The sequence below is a fragment of the Tachypleus tridentatus genome, chromosome 8 (assembly GCF_004210375.1).
Source record: "Tachypleus tridentatus isolate NWPU-2018 chromosome 8, ASM421037v1, whole genome shotgun sequence".
Lineage (NCBI taxonomy): Eukaryota > Metazoa > Arthropoda > Merostomata > Xiphosura > Limulidae > Tachypleus > Tachypleus tridentatus.
Genome location: NC_134832.1, coordinates 29,759,306 through 29,777,907, shown reverse-complemented (window position 1 = coordinate 29,777,907; position 18,602 = coordinate 29,759,306). Strand labels below are relative to the sequence as shown.

At 31.5% G+C, this 18,602-nt stretch overlaps 1 protein-coding gene across 6 annotated transcripts in view; it reads left to right on the top strand.

Annotated features, from left to right (window-relative positions):
* Positions 1 to 18,602, top strand: part of mahj (LisH and WD40 domain-containing protein mahjong) — a 100,080-nt gene that overhangs the window by 58,584 nt on the left and 22,894 nt on the right. For all 6 annotated transcript variants that reach the window (XR_013011990.1, XR_013011991.1, XM_076447945.1 and 3 more), the window contains exons 24-31: positions 3,072 to 3,313; positions 3,816 to 3,891; positions 7,392 to 7,453; positions 9,412 to 9,478; positions 10,895 to 10,966; positions 12,133 to 12,189; positions 14,116 to 14,198; positions 15,667 to 15,751. Coding sequence is in view for 4 of the 6 variants with exons in the window: in XM_076447945.1 (XP_076304060.1) it covers positions 3,072 to 3,313; positions 3,816 to 3,891; positions 7,392 to 7,453; positions 9,412 to 9,478; positions 10,895 to 10,966; positions 12,133 to 12,189; positions 14,116 to 14,198; positions 15,667 to 15,751 (744 nt within the window). In the remaining 2 variants the exon portion in view is untranslated. The remainder of the gene's footprint in view (positions 1 to 3,071; positions 3,314 to 3,815; positions 3,892 to 7,391; positions 7,454 to 9,411; positions 9,479 to 10,894; positions 10,967 to 12,132; positions 12,190 to 14,115; positions 14,199 to 15,666; positions 15,752 to 18,602) is intronic.

Sequence of the window (18,602 nt, the reverse complement as noted above, 5' to 3'; positions counted from 1 at the left end):
AAAGCAGTCTTTCTGCAGATTCATCAACTCTAATGTTCCTCATATCCACTGCAGCCGGTAAAAACAGTTCTTCTGTGATGGTGTGAGGATTTTTACATTTCGTGACTCTATGTGCCACCTCGTAGGATGCTAGCAAAGCATTGCTTGGTATTGATGCTTGTTTCAAAAATGTACCTTTTTGTTCTTTCAATTCTTTTATCTTTCTAGTAAAATAATCAAGGGGTTTACTAGTCATCTTACGATGATTGGTCTCTAAGTGACATTTTAGATTACTTGAAAGCATGCACTCTGGAGCCAAAACGTTTAGACATAATGCACACTGTGGACACTTCATGTTTGACATCTTCTGAAGTAAAGCTAAAATTTAAATAACTATCATCATATTTCCATTTTTTCACAACTTTGCCACTGGTTTGTGGTTTGCCATCCTTTTCTTCACTCCCACACTTCTTATTAATGTTCAAGAATCTTTTTATTTTTATGCACAAGGACTAAAAGTCAACAAAATAATTCACTGAACTTCACTAGACCTTGCAGACACTTGATCTCAACACCCTTCAGTTATTTAGACTACTGATGGATCTGGAGAGTCTACAGGTATTTATATACAAAATCTAAAAAAACAAGAAAGTTTGAGAAGTTAGTGGCATAGCCAAATGTACAACTAAACAAAAACATATTTCAAACATTCAAGAATATCGTTGAAAGGAATGTTGCACAACCTGGTGTTAAAACTGTGAACTGTCTTGAACTTGTAGTTTGCACTGTGTCCAACAGGTGTCAGTATTTGTGTTTCTTTCAAATTTCAAATATACACAGCATACTGACATCTGCTGGACACCGCAGTGCACAGTTTAGGAATCACTGCTTTAGACGTATAAATGTACAACACTTTATTATATTAGTCACATGTTTAATGGGACATGTTGGGACATTATAAATAGGTAGCTAATAATACACCTTTTCCATTTCACATAGTCCTTTATTTGTGATATTGGGGATCACTTGTTTGTATAGCATTTTTATTGTCAAAACTGTTATGGGGAATGCAGGATATCCTAGGATACATTACTGAGCCTATTATAGATTTGTTTTTAAATAAAAGTGAAAAGATTATGACTAAATATATATGGATAAATGTGAATACTTGGCTTCTATGGAGCTTTACTGTTTCATGATTTTGTTAATTGTCTGGTTTATGTTACTAACTATTCTGTATTCACAGATGGTATTTCAGACTTTAGGTCAGAAAAGTGAATCAGACTTATTCTGTGGTCAAAGAGGAAAGTGAACACCCACAGTTACTAAATATTCTGTGAATGAAGTATACATCATAATGGTAGTTCTCGAGTATTGCAGAATGATACAGATATAAGACATAGCAATGCATGAACTGTAAAATCTAGAAAAAAATGACAAAATGTTTTGAATTCAGTGACTTCCTAACCTATAGCTGTACTGAGTTTAAATAAGGTAATCAAAATGTATGTTAACTACTTTATCCCAAGATTTTCTATATTTTGGTTATTAAAAAAAAAAAAGCTAGAACTTGAGACCAATATTCTGAGTTTGAACAGTCATGTAGTTTTCAGGTTTTGTCTGTACATAAATTGATGCTTTGTTTCTCCTTAGTGAACAATTTGTCATCCATGTGGAATCAACAAATCCATGTCAAGAGATTTTACTCAAGTTGAATCTGAGGGTCGCGGGTTTGAATCCCTGTCACACCAAACATGCCTGCCGTTTTAGCTGTTGGGAGCATTATAATGTGATGGTCAATCCCACTATTTGTTGGTAAAAGAGTAGCCCAAGAGTTGGCAGTGGGTGGTGATGACTAGCTGCTTTCCCTCTAGTCTTACGCTGCTAGATAAGGGATGGCTAGCACAGATAGCCCTTGTGTAGCATTGCACAAAATTCAAAACAAACAAAACAAAACAAAAGTTGATACCATAGTTATTGCTTGTTTCAGATACAACCTGATAAGTATTCTTGGCAGTGAATAAAACATTTCTGATTGCTGAGTTACATGGGTTTATACTGTTAATGTTGTTGAATTAATCTGCACTATGTTTTAATAACCTCATGGCTTTGTATTAAAACTTTCCATGTAATTTAAATTAATGAAAAGTCTTTCAAACTGTACTACATTTAATTAATATATACAAAGTTTTAGAAATGCTGTTCATAACAGTTACTGTATTATATCTACTGAGCTTCATGGTAATTGATTTTTAATTGTTTAGTTTATCTCTGTTCAGAAGTTATGCAGTGTGGGTGACTTGTGCCAGGTACTATCTGACTTTATAATTTTTGTATCCTAAAACTTTCTTCATAAACTTGTTAACTATATGATTCCTATCATAGTATGTGTTTTACAAAATTTAAATTCTTCAGAAAAGTTTTAAAGGTTTTTTCAGTAATAAATAATTAAATGTACAAATATATAGTATTAGTTCATGTCAGTATCATTCATTCTAGATACATAAATTGTTCAATGATATCCCTTGTAAGATCTTGAAGTCCTGATAAAATGTAACTTTTGCTGAATAGTTATTATTTCTCTAAAACTGTGATGTAACAAGTTTTTATTCATTCTGAATTTTACTTTTATACATAGTCACTGATAATGTAATGATTCTGTACATTGTCCTGTTTCAATGAAGTTACAAATTGTTTCTTGAACAGTGTTAATAGTGAAACTCATTTAATTTGTGAATTATTCTATCCAGTTCGATTAATGGTCAAGTATAATATATATCATATTCAGAACTGGAAATTAACTTGCTAAAAATCTATACATATTAGTATAATATTCATGGTAGTAAACAGGCCTAGCACCATGTCGTAGTATAACTCACATGGACAGTGAACATAGACACAGACAAGTAAAGTTGCCAAATTACTAATTTTTTCTGTTAACCAACAATTTAAAATAACTTTTATGAATTGAAGGATAATTATTAGCTTTGGAACAACATCTTTAGGTAAAAACTAAAAAAAACAAAACTATTCATTAAAATATTACAAATGTAATTTTCGTTAGGTTATATATATCCTTTCTTTTCTTTCAGAGCTCTGCTCCTAAAGCAGTAAAAGTTAGTGCCTTAGAAAAGTCCCAGGTGTCTCATGGTCTATATCATCTCTCTCCTGGTATTAAGAAACAGCCATTTCACAAACAGATTTCTTCGCCAGCAATTCCTCCTAGTTCTTGTTCCTCAATTACTCTAGACTCCATAGTCACTGAATATCTTAGAAAACAGCATTTTCTGTGTAAAAACCCTGTTGTGACATGTCCACCATTTGATCTATTCAGGTATACCTTTTTTAACTTAAAATTGGTTTGTAAGTCAACCAGTTATTTTTATGACAAAAATAATGAGAATAAAATAGTTCAGACTTTTTTTGGTTAAAATTTAATAAGAAGGTATGTTTAATAAATTTTGATATTTTCCTAATTACATTTTTACATTTCTAATTTAGAAAAATATAGAAGTAAAATAAAATTAACATCATTTTTAGTGGAATTCTACATTTTTTAGGATAGAATTAATTAGTTTGTTTTAATCATTGCTATTTGTTTATGTTGATCATTTGTTAGTGGTGTACTTAAAACATGCTTGTTTTAAAATCTAGTAAACACTTTATAAAGTTTTTTTTCAAGTAATTCAATAAATGGGTGTGGTAGTAATCATATGTTTTTGGTTATTTGAATTATTTTAGTTTTTACATTGAGTGCTCTACAAATTTTTTTTTCTATTTTACTCGTGCACAAAAACTAATATTCTTCAGTACATGTTAATCTTTCACTCTCTTAGGCCACATCAGTGTCCAGAACCCCAGTTCAAAAATACTGCTCCAATTAATATAGCTGCTCGATTACAGCGAAAAGAGGTTTGTGTCTCATTGATCAGCCTAAAAAGGATCACAAATCACAGTTTGTACTGATATACATAAGTTTGTTTAAAGTTTATTGTTTATTTGTGTGACCTCATTGTAAATACTGGTGTATCTAGATATATGAAAAGGAGGGGCCAAGTATTAACATCCATATTTGCAGATAATTTATTCTTATAATATTTAAACTTTATTATTTCCTTTACATTGGTTAAATGAATGTTACAGCATGCCACTTTATTGACATTACTCCATTACTGCAAATCCCAACTAGGCTGAAATTGGAATTATGGAAACCACGAAATAGAAGTTTGAGTAAGCAAGATATAAATTGAAGCCTAAGAATATAAAATTGTGAATTTACACAGCAAGGTTAGGAATAAGGAAAAACTGGTGAAAAATAAAAATACAAGCCAATAGGGGGAGCATTATTCTCACCTCCTTGGCTATGCCAGTGTTTGTGAACAATATATTAATATTATAATATAGACATATTGAATCATTTATAAAGGAAAATTTTATGGTATGATACGATGTATGGAAATATCTTGAAACCTGGGTGAGAAGTGTGGTATTAAAAAGAAGAAAAGTTGTTGATGAACTAATCAGTTAGTTAGGTTGTTAGAAAGCCAGCTTAGTGCTCTAAGTTCTTTGGATTTTGTGCCATAAATATGAGTGAAAATTCATCAACTAATGACTTTTTAGTTTCATTTGTGATTTAGATTCAACACTTTGTAAGTTGTAAAACTTTCAGATGACAAAATAAAATGCTTTTCTTTAAGTGTATTGAACATTACACTATTTTTACTGAATTAACAAAAAGAAACCCTTTTCAACTTTGATGTCAGGAGTGGAATTATTTTATTAAAAATAAAGCAGAACCATGGTGATAACATGCTTCTTGTGAGATTGAAAATTTGCTGGAAATGATGAAACAATGGTAGATGAGCAAGCAGAAATAGACAAAGCAAACCCTAAGAGAATGTCTAAAGAAGAAAGGCAAAATTAAAGGAAGAATGTGCATTGAAAATTGACTTAAGCAGAAACATGGATGTGAGGTTACACTAATTTCAAATAACTATACAGTCTGTGACCAGGACATTCCCATGCAGTGTATGACAGATACAGGACCCAGAGGTTTTACTTCAAGTTACAAGACAGACAAAAACATAGGGTAAAGAAAACAGCTGTCCTGAAGTTCACTATTGTGGGATTCAGAAAAATGGACGATCCAAACCAAAGACAATCTTTTATGAGGATGTCAACAAGAGAACAGCAATTGCTTTACCAAGGACTGTGCTAGAGATAAATTATCTTGCTCGAGAGCCCAAGTTCCTGTTGAGACTGTTTTCAGAGTATGAAAATGGATACAGCACCAGTAGATTCACTCGATCATCTAACCAAAGAGAGAACTCTCATTAGTGACAGGTAGTGAAGATAAAAGGCAAGAGGTCGTATTGTTTTTATACCATAACCCATGGAATGGAAAACAACCAAAATAATTTTAGGATAGACACTGTATATCAGTGAAGAAAGAAATACTGCCTTGTTGATCAAATTCATGGTTGTATTCGGAATGTTTTGTATTTTTCAGTATTGATTCAATAATTGTCATTTCAGGTGTATGGTTAACAATGTTAACTGTAAAGAGTGATTTTATTGCTATTTATGGAAACTTAAGTTTAATGTACCATCTTATTTGTGTACAGGACAGGACTACTTAAGGGATTTCAGAATTTGAGGAGAGAGGTTGTGTTGGCAACTGTTTTAACATTTTGTGTGTTACAGTGATGGTATATGATGGCTGGAAATTTACTGAGTGTGTAGATTTAACATGATGTCTGATCTTTTCATAAGACTTGAGTGAAATGAATATTTTATAAAACACTTATATGAGTTGATGATTAATCAGTTATTATATATGTAAAAACGGCTTGTTTGGGTTGAGAAAATATTTTACGTAGAGGAGCGAACAACGTTTCGACCTTCTTCAGTCATCGTCAAGTTCACAAAGAAAGAAAGAGGTAACTGACCGGAAGCTGACCTCATGTTTGAAAGGGGTTATGTAACTAAGTGTCGGAATGTAGAGGGTGGTGTTAGATTTTTGAATATATAAAAGTTTTTCGCTCCTCTATGTAAAATATTTTCTCAACCCAAATGAGCCAATGTGCATATATTTTTCTCTACAAATGAGTTTTCTCGACATCACTAATAATCAGTTATTATGTTAGTTCAGTGATGTAAATGTTTAAAAGTTTGTACCATAGATATAAGAGGAAATATATTTTATTCTAAAGACAGCTGGTAGGGGTATTAAAACTTTAATTCAAATAAATTACAGAGCAATGTTTTGACCATCTTAGGTTATCTTCAGGTTAACAAAAAAAAAAGAGAGAGAGAGGAAGAGGAAATATAAGAATAAATTATTTTACTTTTATTTGTGAGTTAGACCCTATCACTTGGTAAAGCTTTCATTTAAAGAAATGAAATGATTGCATTTTAATAAACAGACTGGGCTTTGCATTATTTTTGCCAAACAAGCAGAATCTGCCAAGTAAAAACATTAGGAAAACAAGGATCCCATTGGCTGATCTTGCATCTCTGGCCTTGATAAAAGAGAATCATCAGTTCACCTTTGTAGCTCTTGTAACTTGGACTCCATCATTGCTGATGGCAGTTTATTCCATAAGTCAGTTACCTTGTTAAAAAAAATAACTGTCATATCTACATGTATATAATTTTCTTAAAACTTATGTTGTTTCATAGTTTTATCATCAGAACATAGCATGAATGAATCAGAGCACTCTATCCTTTTGATCCAAAGAATAATCTTGTAAACATCAATAAGACCATCTCTAACCCCAGATGAAAATTTTCTAGTACTACTGTCAATATCTTTTCTTAGATTATAAGAGTAAAATTGAACAAGTATACCAATTAAGTCCTCACTTGGGAATTGTGTAGAGAATTAATTCTTTCTAATTATAGTATGGTCTGCAAAAACACCCTAAAGCCCTATTAACTTTACACCTAGCAATAGAACATTGCTTTGATGGATTGAGTAACTTATTGCCAAAACCCTTTTTTTCAGTAATGCTTTTTAGTGGATTGTCATCAAATTAATTTTTCATTTTCATTATGACAACTGTTTGTATATGAAGTAATTTTGAATTTTTAAATTATGGATGTTGTTTCTTAAGCATTATTTTCTTTTTAAGGTGATAAAGACAGCAAATTTGTGTAACTTGTTTTATCACTACTGTATGCAGATTTGTTCAATTGGAGAAACCAGTTTTTGCATCTTTTCATTTGTCATTTCAGTTGAAAAACAATTGTTGAGATGGTTAAAATTGAGTTTAAACAGGAATATTAACTTCCATTAACTAATTTGATCTCTATATAATTATTAGTTTTTCATTCCTGGGTATATTTGTGTATATTTTATTTTCATTCTTATGAAGAGAAGTAATAAAACTAGTTACTCATTTCATTTTTAGATTCACCCAAAGTATGGAGGATATGATGGAGTCAGACTAAATCGAAACTTTATCTATAGCAGGTATTGGTTTCATGAAATAGCTTTTGCATGCATTATGTTTCAGAAGTTTATGGTTGCTTTTTTTTTCTGTCTGGTATCTTTATAATAGTTTGATGTGAAGAACATAGTATTGCTTGGAAATATGAATACAGGTCTGCTGGTTTCATAAAACATATTCTGGTAGAATTGCTTATCTAATTCACTCCAAAATTTAACATATTTCTGAGAAAAAAACCTACATTTTGGGTGATTTTTTGTTTTGTTTAAGATGTTTTACAAATCAACCATTGCAGAAGGGAACAAAAACAAGTTTTGTACCTTTTAATTATGTATTGTTAGCTTAGGTCAAAGTTGTAGTCTTGGTGAAATACAATCCTTTAGTATGTTTTAATGTTGGAGATTGTAATGGATAATCATATTTTGTAGATGTGCCTAAAATTATAAAATGTGACTGTTGTGACATTTGTATTTATTTCAAATGGGTAGGAGATTACACTCATTGTGTTTGCACTCACTTTCAAGCCTATGTACATTCAGAATGTGACAAATGTTGATATACTTGTAGACAGGATGCTGAGAGTAGAGTACAAAATTAACTGCATCAGATGGAGTAAGATGGCTGCCAAATCTGTAGAGGGATTCTCATACCTGATAGGCTGTAAGCTTTATAACCTCTGCATTGACATTTATTTGTTGAAAAAGACCTATTCAAACATTGAACAACAAGTAGATGTAGATTAATGGGGTTTTCCTCTATAAAAAACAAACATACGTAGGGCTGTGATACAATCGAAACACATAATCTAATGTCTTCTGGTTTGAGTGTGACATTCTAATACTGTCAATTAAAGGTTGTAGACAGAGTATTGGAGATGCATGTTTCTCTTTTGGGGTGCCTTAGACATGGAAGAGACACATTAGTGAAACTGTTAGTATTGTGGAAGGTGTCAGTGATACTGTGTGTATATTTCGAGTAGTTCTGACTCTGTATAATGTTGTACCATGTATGTTAATGAATTTATATGTAAATACTTATGTGATTTCAAAGTAAAAGTAAATGTTTATTGGTTTTTGTTTGTTTAATAATAATTACTTTTATGCCATGATGTCAATCTAATAGACTACTATGTTAGTATGGTTATTTATACAGTTTGATATATCCATCTTTGACTTTCATTTTATAAGTATTTGTAAGGTGACCTTAGATAAATTCTGCAGTTGCTAATACAGACAGTTTCAGTGAAGTAAGAGGTAGGGTCAGATTCCAACCTTATAGTCACCATTCAATTTCTGTATGTGTTATTACTTACACATTTCTTAAGAACATTGTTTTTTCCTGGCTAGAATAAATAATGTTTTATCCGGTTAATACACTCAAATGAATATTTGTCAGATTGGGATATGGAACAGTTAGGTGTGAGGAAAATGTGGTAAAAATTTTCTAAGGCACTAGATAAACTGCTTCATAGTTATTAGCTTGTTAAAAAGGTTTTATTTTAATTTTAAAGTGCTTTGAATTTTAATTTTAAAATGCATCATATATATATATATATATGTGTGTGTGTATTTTAGTGAAATTAAATAATTACATCCAAATGAGGTCAAATAAGTGAACAAAATCATGAGAAAGGACTGTTAAAAACAGCATATTCCAACCTCTGATTAATTGTACCATAATCGTAAATTGTTAAGCCATAAACAAAGCACAAAATACACTGCATATTTTGTTTAATTTTAATGTGTTTTGTTTATGGCTTAAATATTTATGATTATATGTATATTTGTGTGTGTGTGTAAGTAAAGTGTGTAAATTATAACTGAAAAGTTTATATGAATTTTACATAAAGATGAAGCTACTGTATTGATTTAAAAGGAAATTGATCTTAACTTCCATGGAAACAACAAAAAAATAAGAAAGACTTTTTTCCTGAAATTATGGTACTTGTTACTGAATTTTTCCTTTCTTTCTTTGGATTTAGGTTTAGGCCTGTTCGTGCCTATAGAGATTCAGAAGGGACAAGTTACTTTACATGTTGTGCCTTTTCTGTAAGTTTGTGTGAATTTGAACTTGTATTTTTGATTCTGTAATACATTAACATTTTGTGTCAGAATTTTGTGACTTGTGCATCCTGGCCAGGCATGGGCAGGTGGTTAAGGCACTTGAATCGTAATCCAAGGATCGAGGGTTCAAATCCCCGTTGCACCAAACATGCTTGCCTTTTAAGCTGTGGGGGCATTATAATGTGACAGTCAATCCCGCTATTCGTTGGTAAAAGAGTAGCCCAAGAGTTGATGGTGGGTGGTGATGACTAGCTACCTTCCCTCTAGTCTTACACTGCAAAATTAAGGATGGCTAGTGCAGATAGCTCTCACGTAGCTTTGCACAAAATTCAAAACAAACTAACCAATCAAACTGTTTAGAATCTCTAGATTTTGTCCTTCTGTAACTGGAAAAGAATATTAATTTCGTAAGTAAGACGTTACTTTTTTTTTTTTTTTCAGGCGCTTGCAGTTAATTTACATCCTTGTGCTTGATTGCAAATAAACAAACTTATGAAGAGGATTAATGTGGTTATAGTTTTACATTAATCCTTGCCTTGGGCTAAAGTTTCCCTTAGAACAGTATTCATTCTCTAGAGCTTATGCTCGCATAGTTAACATACCCTCAAACACACGAAATTATAATTACGATTGGCATACATAAACTATAACTTTGAGATGTTTAATTTTGTGTAACAGACACGGTTTCTATCGGTGCGAGTTCGAAAATTGTGCAAAATTCAAAATAAACCAAAACTTGTGTATCCATAGTATGTGTGTTACATGCAGACTTGTAATACATAGGTATAGCATACATAAGAGTGTATGAATAATGATTTATTCTGGTTGTGATAATGATGAATACCTGATGTAAACATTGAAAATTTTAGTGCAAAAATAATTATTCTCTAATTTTTAATAAAGTAAATTCTGGAACTTTTTAAAAAAGTTTTTGTTTCAATGTTAAGGTTTTCATTTGTTGATAATTTATATATAATCAAAGATTTTTTCATTTGTATGTAATCTAGAGAAAATAATAGGTACAGGGTTTTTGTTTAATTATTTGTATGCCCTCATTTTATTAGTTTATTTCAATTAAAATTACTATTTTTATAATCACATTGTTCATCACCACTCAGAAATATCTTTAAATATTGATTTCATTTTATATCTATTTGTATTAATTAAAGTTATTTCATAAAAGTGTAGATCTTAGGGCAATGAATGTGAACAATGTTCTAGATATTGAAAAGAAAGAAAGATATTGTTCTAATGTTTTTTAAAGGGCAATATTTAAATTTCCTTTATCTTTTTTCACTTATGTTAATACTGTATTGTATTCTGTGCATAAACTTTGTGTCAAGATTATTATTTGATTTTTACATATAAATGTTTTTTTTTGCTTTTTTCCCCCTCCATCAGCCTTGTGACCAGTTTTTATTTCTAGGAACATATGCAGGAGAGTTAAAAGTATATAATATACACACTGGAACAGTAAGTTTTATATTCAGGCTATTTTTTTCAGTAACAACAATAAAAGTAATTTACAGAAGTTTTTTTCTAGATCTTCTACCTGAGATACAGATACAGTATTATTCAGATACAGTATTATTTGTTTGAATTTGTCTGTCTGTGAATTAAAATATTAGTTACTGAAGTTAGTGAGAAATGATATATAAATATATATGTAATATTGTTTCATAAATTTAAGTACAATAAGACATAAACAAATATTTTAGACATTATTAGAGAACTTTCATGAAATGTAGGGCAATTATGAGAGATTGTATGGCAAAAATGGAAGAAAATACCTGTTGATAATCTCAAAAAACTGATATCTTCCATACCTGATTGGTATAATAATATAAATAAAGTTAGAGGATATGTAAAAATATTAGTTGTTCAGTTTATTTTCCAAATGGTATGTCTTCAGACTCACAGTGCTAGAAACTGTACAGAGAGCCCATAGTGTATCTTTGTGCTTAAGTAAAAAGAGCAAACAGTAATACTACTGTAAATGTAAACCTAGAGCAACACTTTTCCTTTTCTGCAACCTTTTGTGAAGAGACTTTGATATTATAGGCTTAAACGTTTGACTTGTACTGTATTTATATATTACTTCACAAATACATATTGAAAAAGGCTGGACATTAAATTGGAATGTATGCAAATGTGATTATGACGTTTGTTTACTCAAACACTTTCTTAAACCATCTGTTAGAAGTTTTAAAATGTACATGTTTAGATACATGTGTATTGATGAATGTTGTAACAAACACTGTGTAATTATTATAAATTCCATCCTTTACTTTTATAGACATGTGACAGTCAAATACTGCTCAACTTACTATTAAACCTTTTATGCCATAAACTTTGAAATAGTAGCTGCAACTTGGCAGATGGAAGCAGAGATGCATATGTGTATAAGTGTAAGATTCCAGACCAATGCTTAAAAGTTTTTTATTGGTCAAGAATATTAAAATGTATAACCTAGCACCTATCAGTTGTGACAGGATTAGCACATTGTGTTAAACCAGTTTTTGTGAATACTCTGCCAGTACTTTCTGTTTAAAAATACAAAATTACATCAAAGATAAAATGTATGTTAATATTATGTTTGAAGTCTCAAATATAATTGTTGTGTGTTACATTCTTCATAGGAGGAAGCTACATATATTTGTCACGAGTCAGAAGTTATTCACTGTGAACCATCAAAGGTAAAAGTGTTAAAGAGAATTTCTCTATTTTTTTAATTAGTGCATGCAAATTAATGGAATTTTAGAACAAAAGAAAATTATTTTTTGTTTCAGTCATTTTCATTACTAATGTTATCCTTAGAATGAAAAAGTATTGTTTGAACAATGAGTAAGGAAAAGTCCATAAAACCTAGTACAAATGAAATACTATATAATGCTTAAGCTGGCAAGACATTTAAAATGCTTTATAAAACACCATGCTGGCGAGTATTGTTTGAACTAAAGATTTTGGGTATAACTAACATTTTGTAATGTAAAAATTGATTATATCTTAATTCAGGTAAATTCTTTAAAATTTCACCACAGGCATCTGTGGTTATTTAATTGATGCATATAAAACAAAATTAAAAACCTTGAGCTGAACTAACCTTGTACTTCAATAGTTACGTGTATGGTTGAGAGAACCAGCTCAAGTGTGGTTTTAGTTAAATGCAATAAACTTTTAGCAGCTCTGTTATATTTTAATCATATATGAAAATTGAGGCATTGGAAATACTAATTTTACTTTTCTGTTAATGAGAAGTTAATTCCTGATAAAGCATGTGATTTGCTTCCACATGAAGTCAGTTCTTGCACAGAATTTACCTTTTTACCTTGGAAAGTAATTGTCTTTTGTCTTGGAACTTGTCTGATTTCTGAAAACATATTTGCTGTAAAGACTGAAAGCCAGCCATGTTGTGAGGAAGGTCTGGATACTTAAAATCTTCTTAACTTTTGCTGTTGTTGTCATCATTATCAAATAAAGATGTTTGATTTTCACACATTGCACGTGTAAACTTTAATTTTTCCTTTATTGTGATCTCATGAATTACCTGCTGATTTCAAGTGTTGTAGAATAATGCAAGTGTAGGCCAGTAAACCTGATGAGCTCTGTTGGTGCCTTAAAACAGAGAAATCTTATTTAAAACATAAAAATCTTATATAAAGTATAGATTTACCAAGATATGTAAAATACATTTCAAAGTATAACATACATTTAATACACAGTTCATAACTATATGAAGTCTAGTCTTATTATTTCACTTTATGCTGAGCCACCCATATTGGATTTGTTAAAGGGACACATTAAAAATCTTGTCAGCCATATTATATCATGCTTCCCTTGTTTAAATTACTTCTAATTTATTTTGTAATTATAGCATGTGTTTCACTCATCATTATAAACATATAGTAAATTTTGTTAAACAATAAAGTGGCTAGGAGTAATGTTCAAGACTTCATCAAACTGTTCTTTACAAGATGGTGGTAAGGAGGAGACTGAGAGGTTACTGAGGTGATTAAAAAAGTGTACCAATGCAGCATGTACTGTAAATATTTTGCAACAGTCCAGAATATATTTTTGAAATAATATTTTTTCTGCTTTTGCTGCATAATAATCATTTTAGAAACTTACAAAATGAAAAGTTATCCCTGGAAATAAACTTCAGGTTGTTTCATTCAATATGCTCAGCATTATTACTAAATTTATCTTCAAACAAAATAGCAAAGAGGATTAATGCATTCTTTGGTATATTGGAAATACAAACTTTCTATTCCTGTTCACTCAATTATTAATCAATTCTAAAAAAGACAGTATTTATGCATACTCTGTATTTTAACTAAGTTTTTCTTTGATCAGTAACAACTAGAAATTTTGCTCACCATTACTTTAACATGATGCACACCCACTTACCATCATATTCTGACATTGTGAATTATTAGTCCAAAATTAATACAAAATGTACTGATATTGACTGTATAAAGCTTTGTGAAAAACATTTTTATCTTGTATATTTCCAGTAATATGTGATACAAATTCTTTCTTGGTTCAGAATGTTTGTATAATCATCAAAGTTTTGTATTAACTTTTTTATTCATGGTTGGTTTTTGTATTTTGTTGATACTCAGGATGGAAAACTTCTTTTAACATCATCGTTCTGGCGACCACCTCTTTCTGCTCTTTGGACTTTCACTGACGTCTTTGAAATAAAGTATGTAACGATTCTTATTAACCTGCTAATTATTTGTTTTTGTTTTTATTAACTTGTGATAACAGAATGTAGAGTGTATGGATCAAAAACAGGAAAAATATTGATGTAATTTAGCAAATATTTTTGAAAGAAATTGAAGTTTTATAGGAATAATTATTGTTACCATATTGTAAGTTGCAGGCTCATAATGCCAGAATGTATTGAATTATTTCATATATACCTATTTAATATTGTATAGCAAGTATCTCCAGAAGGCAATGAAATGTTTAGAATCTGTAAAAAAACAAAACAAAAAAAAACTTTAAATTTGCAGATAGGTAGTTTTTATTGAAAACCTTTGCAAAATTTTCTGTACTGCAGTCATGATATTTATCATCATGCAATACAGAATTCTTTTGTAGCATTTCTGATGTGAGGGAGTAATTTAGACATTATTACTGGAACCTATGTGGTAACTCTTTACCATTATATACATAGTGGATATCTTAATATACGTTTTACAGACGAGTATAGAAATTCACATAATTAGCCAAATATAAACTACACAGGCCTATAAATTCAAACTTTATCAAGGGTGCATTAATAATGGATTTTTTGTAATTCAGCTGTGTTGATTTAAAAATCATTTATTTTCTATCATGCAAGAATTTTTTACAAACTGGAAAGAAAAACTTATTTAGGTCAAATTTTCAACAAATTTATCACAAATATAATCAGATGTGTTTGTCATTTACACAACCTTTTATTGTCATAGTGACAAATTAATAATATTGAAAAGAAAAAAATAATGTTGTAAAGTGCATGCACAAACAAATACTATCCAGTAATGACACATCATGTGGCCCATTAATTGTGTATATACTGGTGTTGTGTTTGTTATCGATTCTGGAACAATTGATAAGACTTGCATTGCAATTGGTGTAAAGACGTCTAGCCAGTGGTTAACATTATAAGAATAACAAAACATGACCCAATTTCGATGCAAATGATTCACTTATGTAAAAGTATATATGTTACATATGGCGATTTGTGAAAAATCTGTATATAGTGGAGAAAAAAATGTATATTTTTGAATTAAGGCTACAGGAATTATTATTGAAGTTAAACATTTAGAGAAAATAAAACCATTGTAGGTCAGCATTATTTATATCCATTTCCTCTTTATTTTTGTTTGTGAAACCACAATTAAGTCAACATTTTGTAGAAAAAGAAACCTTTATATTTTGAAGTGGCCCACTGAGCAGCCTGCAGCATTTTTTCTCCAGAAATAACTTAAATTTTTACAACAGACTTGTGCTTTAAAGTAATTATTTTAAAACCTCTTTGCCGTAATAAGGTTGAAAATATCGTCCCAAGCCATCAGCATCTTACTAGACAGAGAACTGATATACAAGATTAAATTATTTTTTTCATAGTGCTTTACTTTATCCATGTTAGAGAGTGAGTGAAAGTGTTGTGGATTTTCTAGACATTCATTTGAGGAAGACTGCTATGTTGAATTCAGTAAACAATCACAAGACAGAATAATTGGTACAAAATATGAAAGAGCAAACGTAAGTAGTTATAGGTTTTTAATGTTTGTAAACTTTATTATATAAAGTGAATTTTTTGGGCAAATACATTTTTTGTATTGTTGTATCAGTGTCAAACTTATTTTTATATTAACAAGGAAATTTGTGTTAAGTGACTATTGTTAAATTGATATTGTTAGGATAAAATAAGCTCAAATGTTTTGAGTAAATTTGGTTGTAAAATTGTTAATAGGATAAAGAATGTTGGTATTTGGGATTTTACTGATTAGAACCTTTTATGTCAATGTTCTGTATCACCTTTTGTCTAAAATTTGATAATAAGAAAAAAAAATATATAGAGAGATGCAAATACCTGTGGTTAAAAAAAAAAATTAAGTGCTTTAGACCTAAGTATTGTGAATGAAATAGTCAAATATTTGCCATTAAAAACAGCCCATCTTTATTTATACAGTAAGTGATCTAGTACTGGGTATTTTGAGCAAAATTTTAAACTCGTTTACTTTCATTCATAATATCTTGATTACTGATATGCATAACAGCATCCATGACAACAAATATAATTGTTCAAAACAGTTGTTGTTTTAAATGTTGTTTAAATGTGATAATGTATTACCATACAGTAATATAAAGGTTTTATTGACCTACAAGATTTCCAGTTCTATGTTGAATGTCATTAGAAAAGTAAATTATTAAAACATTAAAAGTAATGGAATACAATTGTGTTAAAAAAAATCACATGAGGCATATAACATTGCTAATTGCTAATATACATAAAAATATGAAAGGTTTTAGTAACAGTATGAGTGTGAATCTTTGCTTTGTTGGTTTGATAATACATTTTGATGTGTATTCAGTAATAAATCAGGTACAATTTATTTTTCTTCTAATGGCAGTTTGATTCTTGTATTTAATAAGTATTACTTAGTTTTGGTTACAGGATTTTTAGGGCCAGAATATAGTATTTGTCAGAAAAATGCAAGATTTTTATTATTAAAATGGAAGTTTTGAAGTGTACTTGTGGAACTGTATGATAAATTAGCTAATATTTTGTTTGGTAACATAGGGCTATTCAGAATATCCCTTGATGACTTGTTTCATATATTTTCTTCCTTGAATAAGTTCTTACTCTGTCTCAAGAGTTTAGTATGCTAGATGAGTGCTATTTCAATCCAGTACCCCTCGGTGTGGATACCTGTACGTGGTGAGGTGACCTCCCAAGGAAGGTTCTGTTATTTCAGTTTACCTCCTCTAGGATCTAAGCATCCACCCACGTGTTTGCCGTGCATGGTGACCTGGTGACCAAGAATCCTGGTGGTTGAGAGGTCCAACCCTAACACACCACTTTGGCCTTGAATTCCTGTAGACGGGCATCTTTTGGGTGCCCCCCCCCCTTTGGGTCAATCGGCTGGTCAACTTGGGCTAGAGTCAACCAAGTACCAGTGTTGGAAGATCTCAATGGGTGTTGTGGACATTGTGTCTGATGCTGGTGTTTGGGTATAGTGCTCATGAAACCTTGGCGTTGCTGCAATGTCCTTGCATGACATTGTAGTGCATCCCCTTGTGGGGCTCCATGGTGGGTGGGGTCAATGGGTACCGAAATTTTCCTTTTTTCCTATGGATCCTTCTACAAAAAATTTAAATAAAATAGTGAAAAAACAGTCAATAGGTAAACGACCACGTCTCGAAGACTTTGAGCAGCAATCTTCAACATCTGTAACACACATCTCATTTTCTTATATTACATTCTCTTTCAGAAAAATCTTTAGGGCAAATCTCCTCTTTTTTTATTCAGAAGGGACTAGAGGGTCTTGCTGGCTCTCCAAAGTCCGTAAAGGAGCTTTGATCTGGAGACATATTGGTTGAAACATCCACATCCCAACACAGTGAACTCCTCTTGAATTCAAATGCTACCTTGAATTCATCACGAGGAGTTATAGTTGAGAGGGATTTGAAGAACGTCCCCGAGTCAGAGATTCTTGCTGGTTTCTCCACCCAAAGAGTTTCTGCAGTGAGGCGTATCTCCAATCACAAAGATGGAGCTACACTGTTGACAGATATCCTCATTTTGACATTTGCATCACCACGTGCACCTGCCACCATCAAGGCAGGTTATTTAATTTGCAGGGTACAGCCTTACATTCCAAACCCTCTCCGATGTTTCCAATGTCAGTGGTTTGGCCACTCAAAGACATCATGTTGTGGTTCCCTGACATGTGCTCGTTGTGGTGGCAAGGACCACGATGCCTATGAGTGTGACACGGACCCACGTTGTGTAAACTGCAATGGTTCTCACCCTTCCTACTTCCGTTCTTGCCCAAAATGGTTAGAGGAAAGAGAGGTGCAGCGTTTGAAAACGACTCATAACATTACTTATCCTGAGGCTAGAAATTTGATGTCCACCACTTCTACTCAGACATGTGCTGCTGCACTTCGTTCCACAACTCCAGTGGGAATGCAAACAAATCTTTCTGTGCCTCCAAGAGAATCGTTCTCAAGACAAATGAAAAGCCTTTTGACCTCCATTGTTAAAAAGTTGATGAATCAACTTCTACACCCATTCTGTTCCTCCCACACATTCCAACAAACCTCAAGATTCACATCCTTCGGTTTCAAATACAGGCATTTCGTCTGGTACATTTTTTTCTCCCACCCCAAGATACAAAACAATCATTTGTTCGCATCCTCAGTCACTCGAATCCCCTTCCAACAACAAAGACCTGCACAATCAACCCAGGGCAGGATCCATGGAGGTCGATAGACCTCCTCCGAATACGGACAGTAAAGAAAAAAGACGTGGTTGTAAACAGAAGGGTTCTCCAGCCATTTCGCCTACCCATCATTAAAAATGGCCACCTTGATACAATGGAACTGT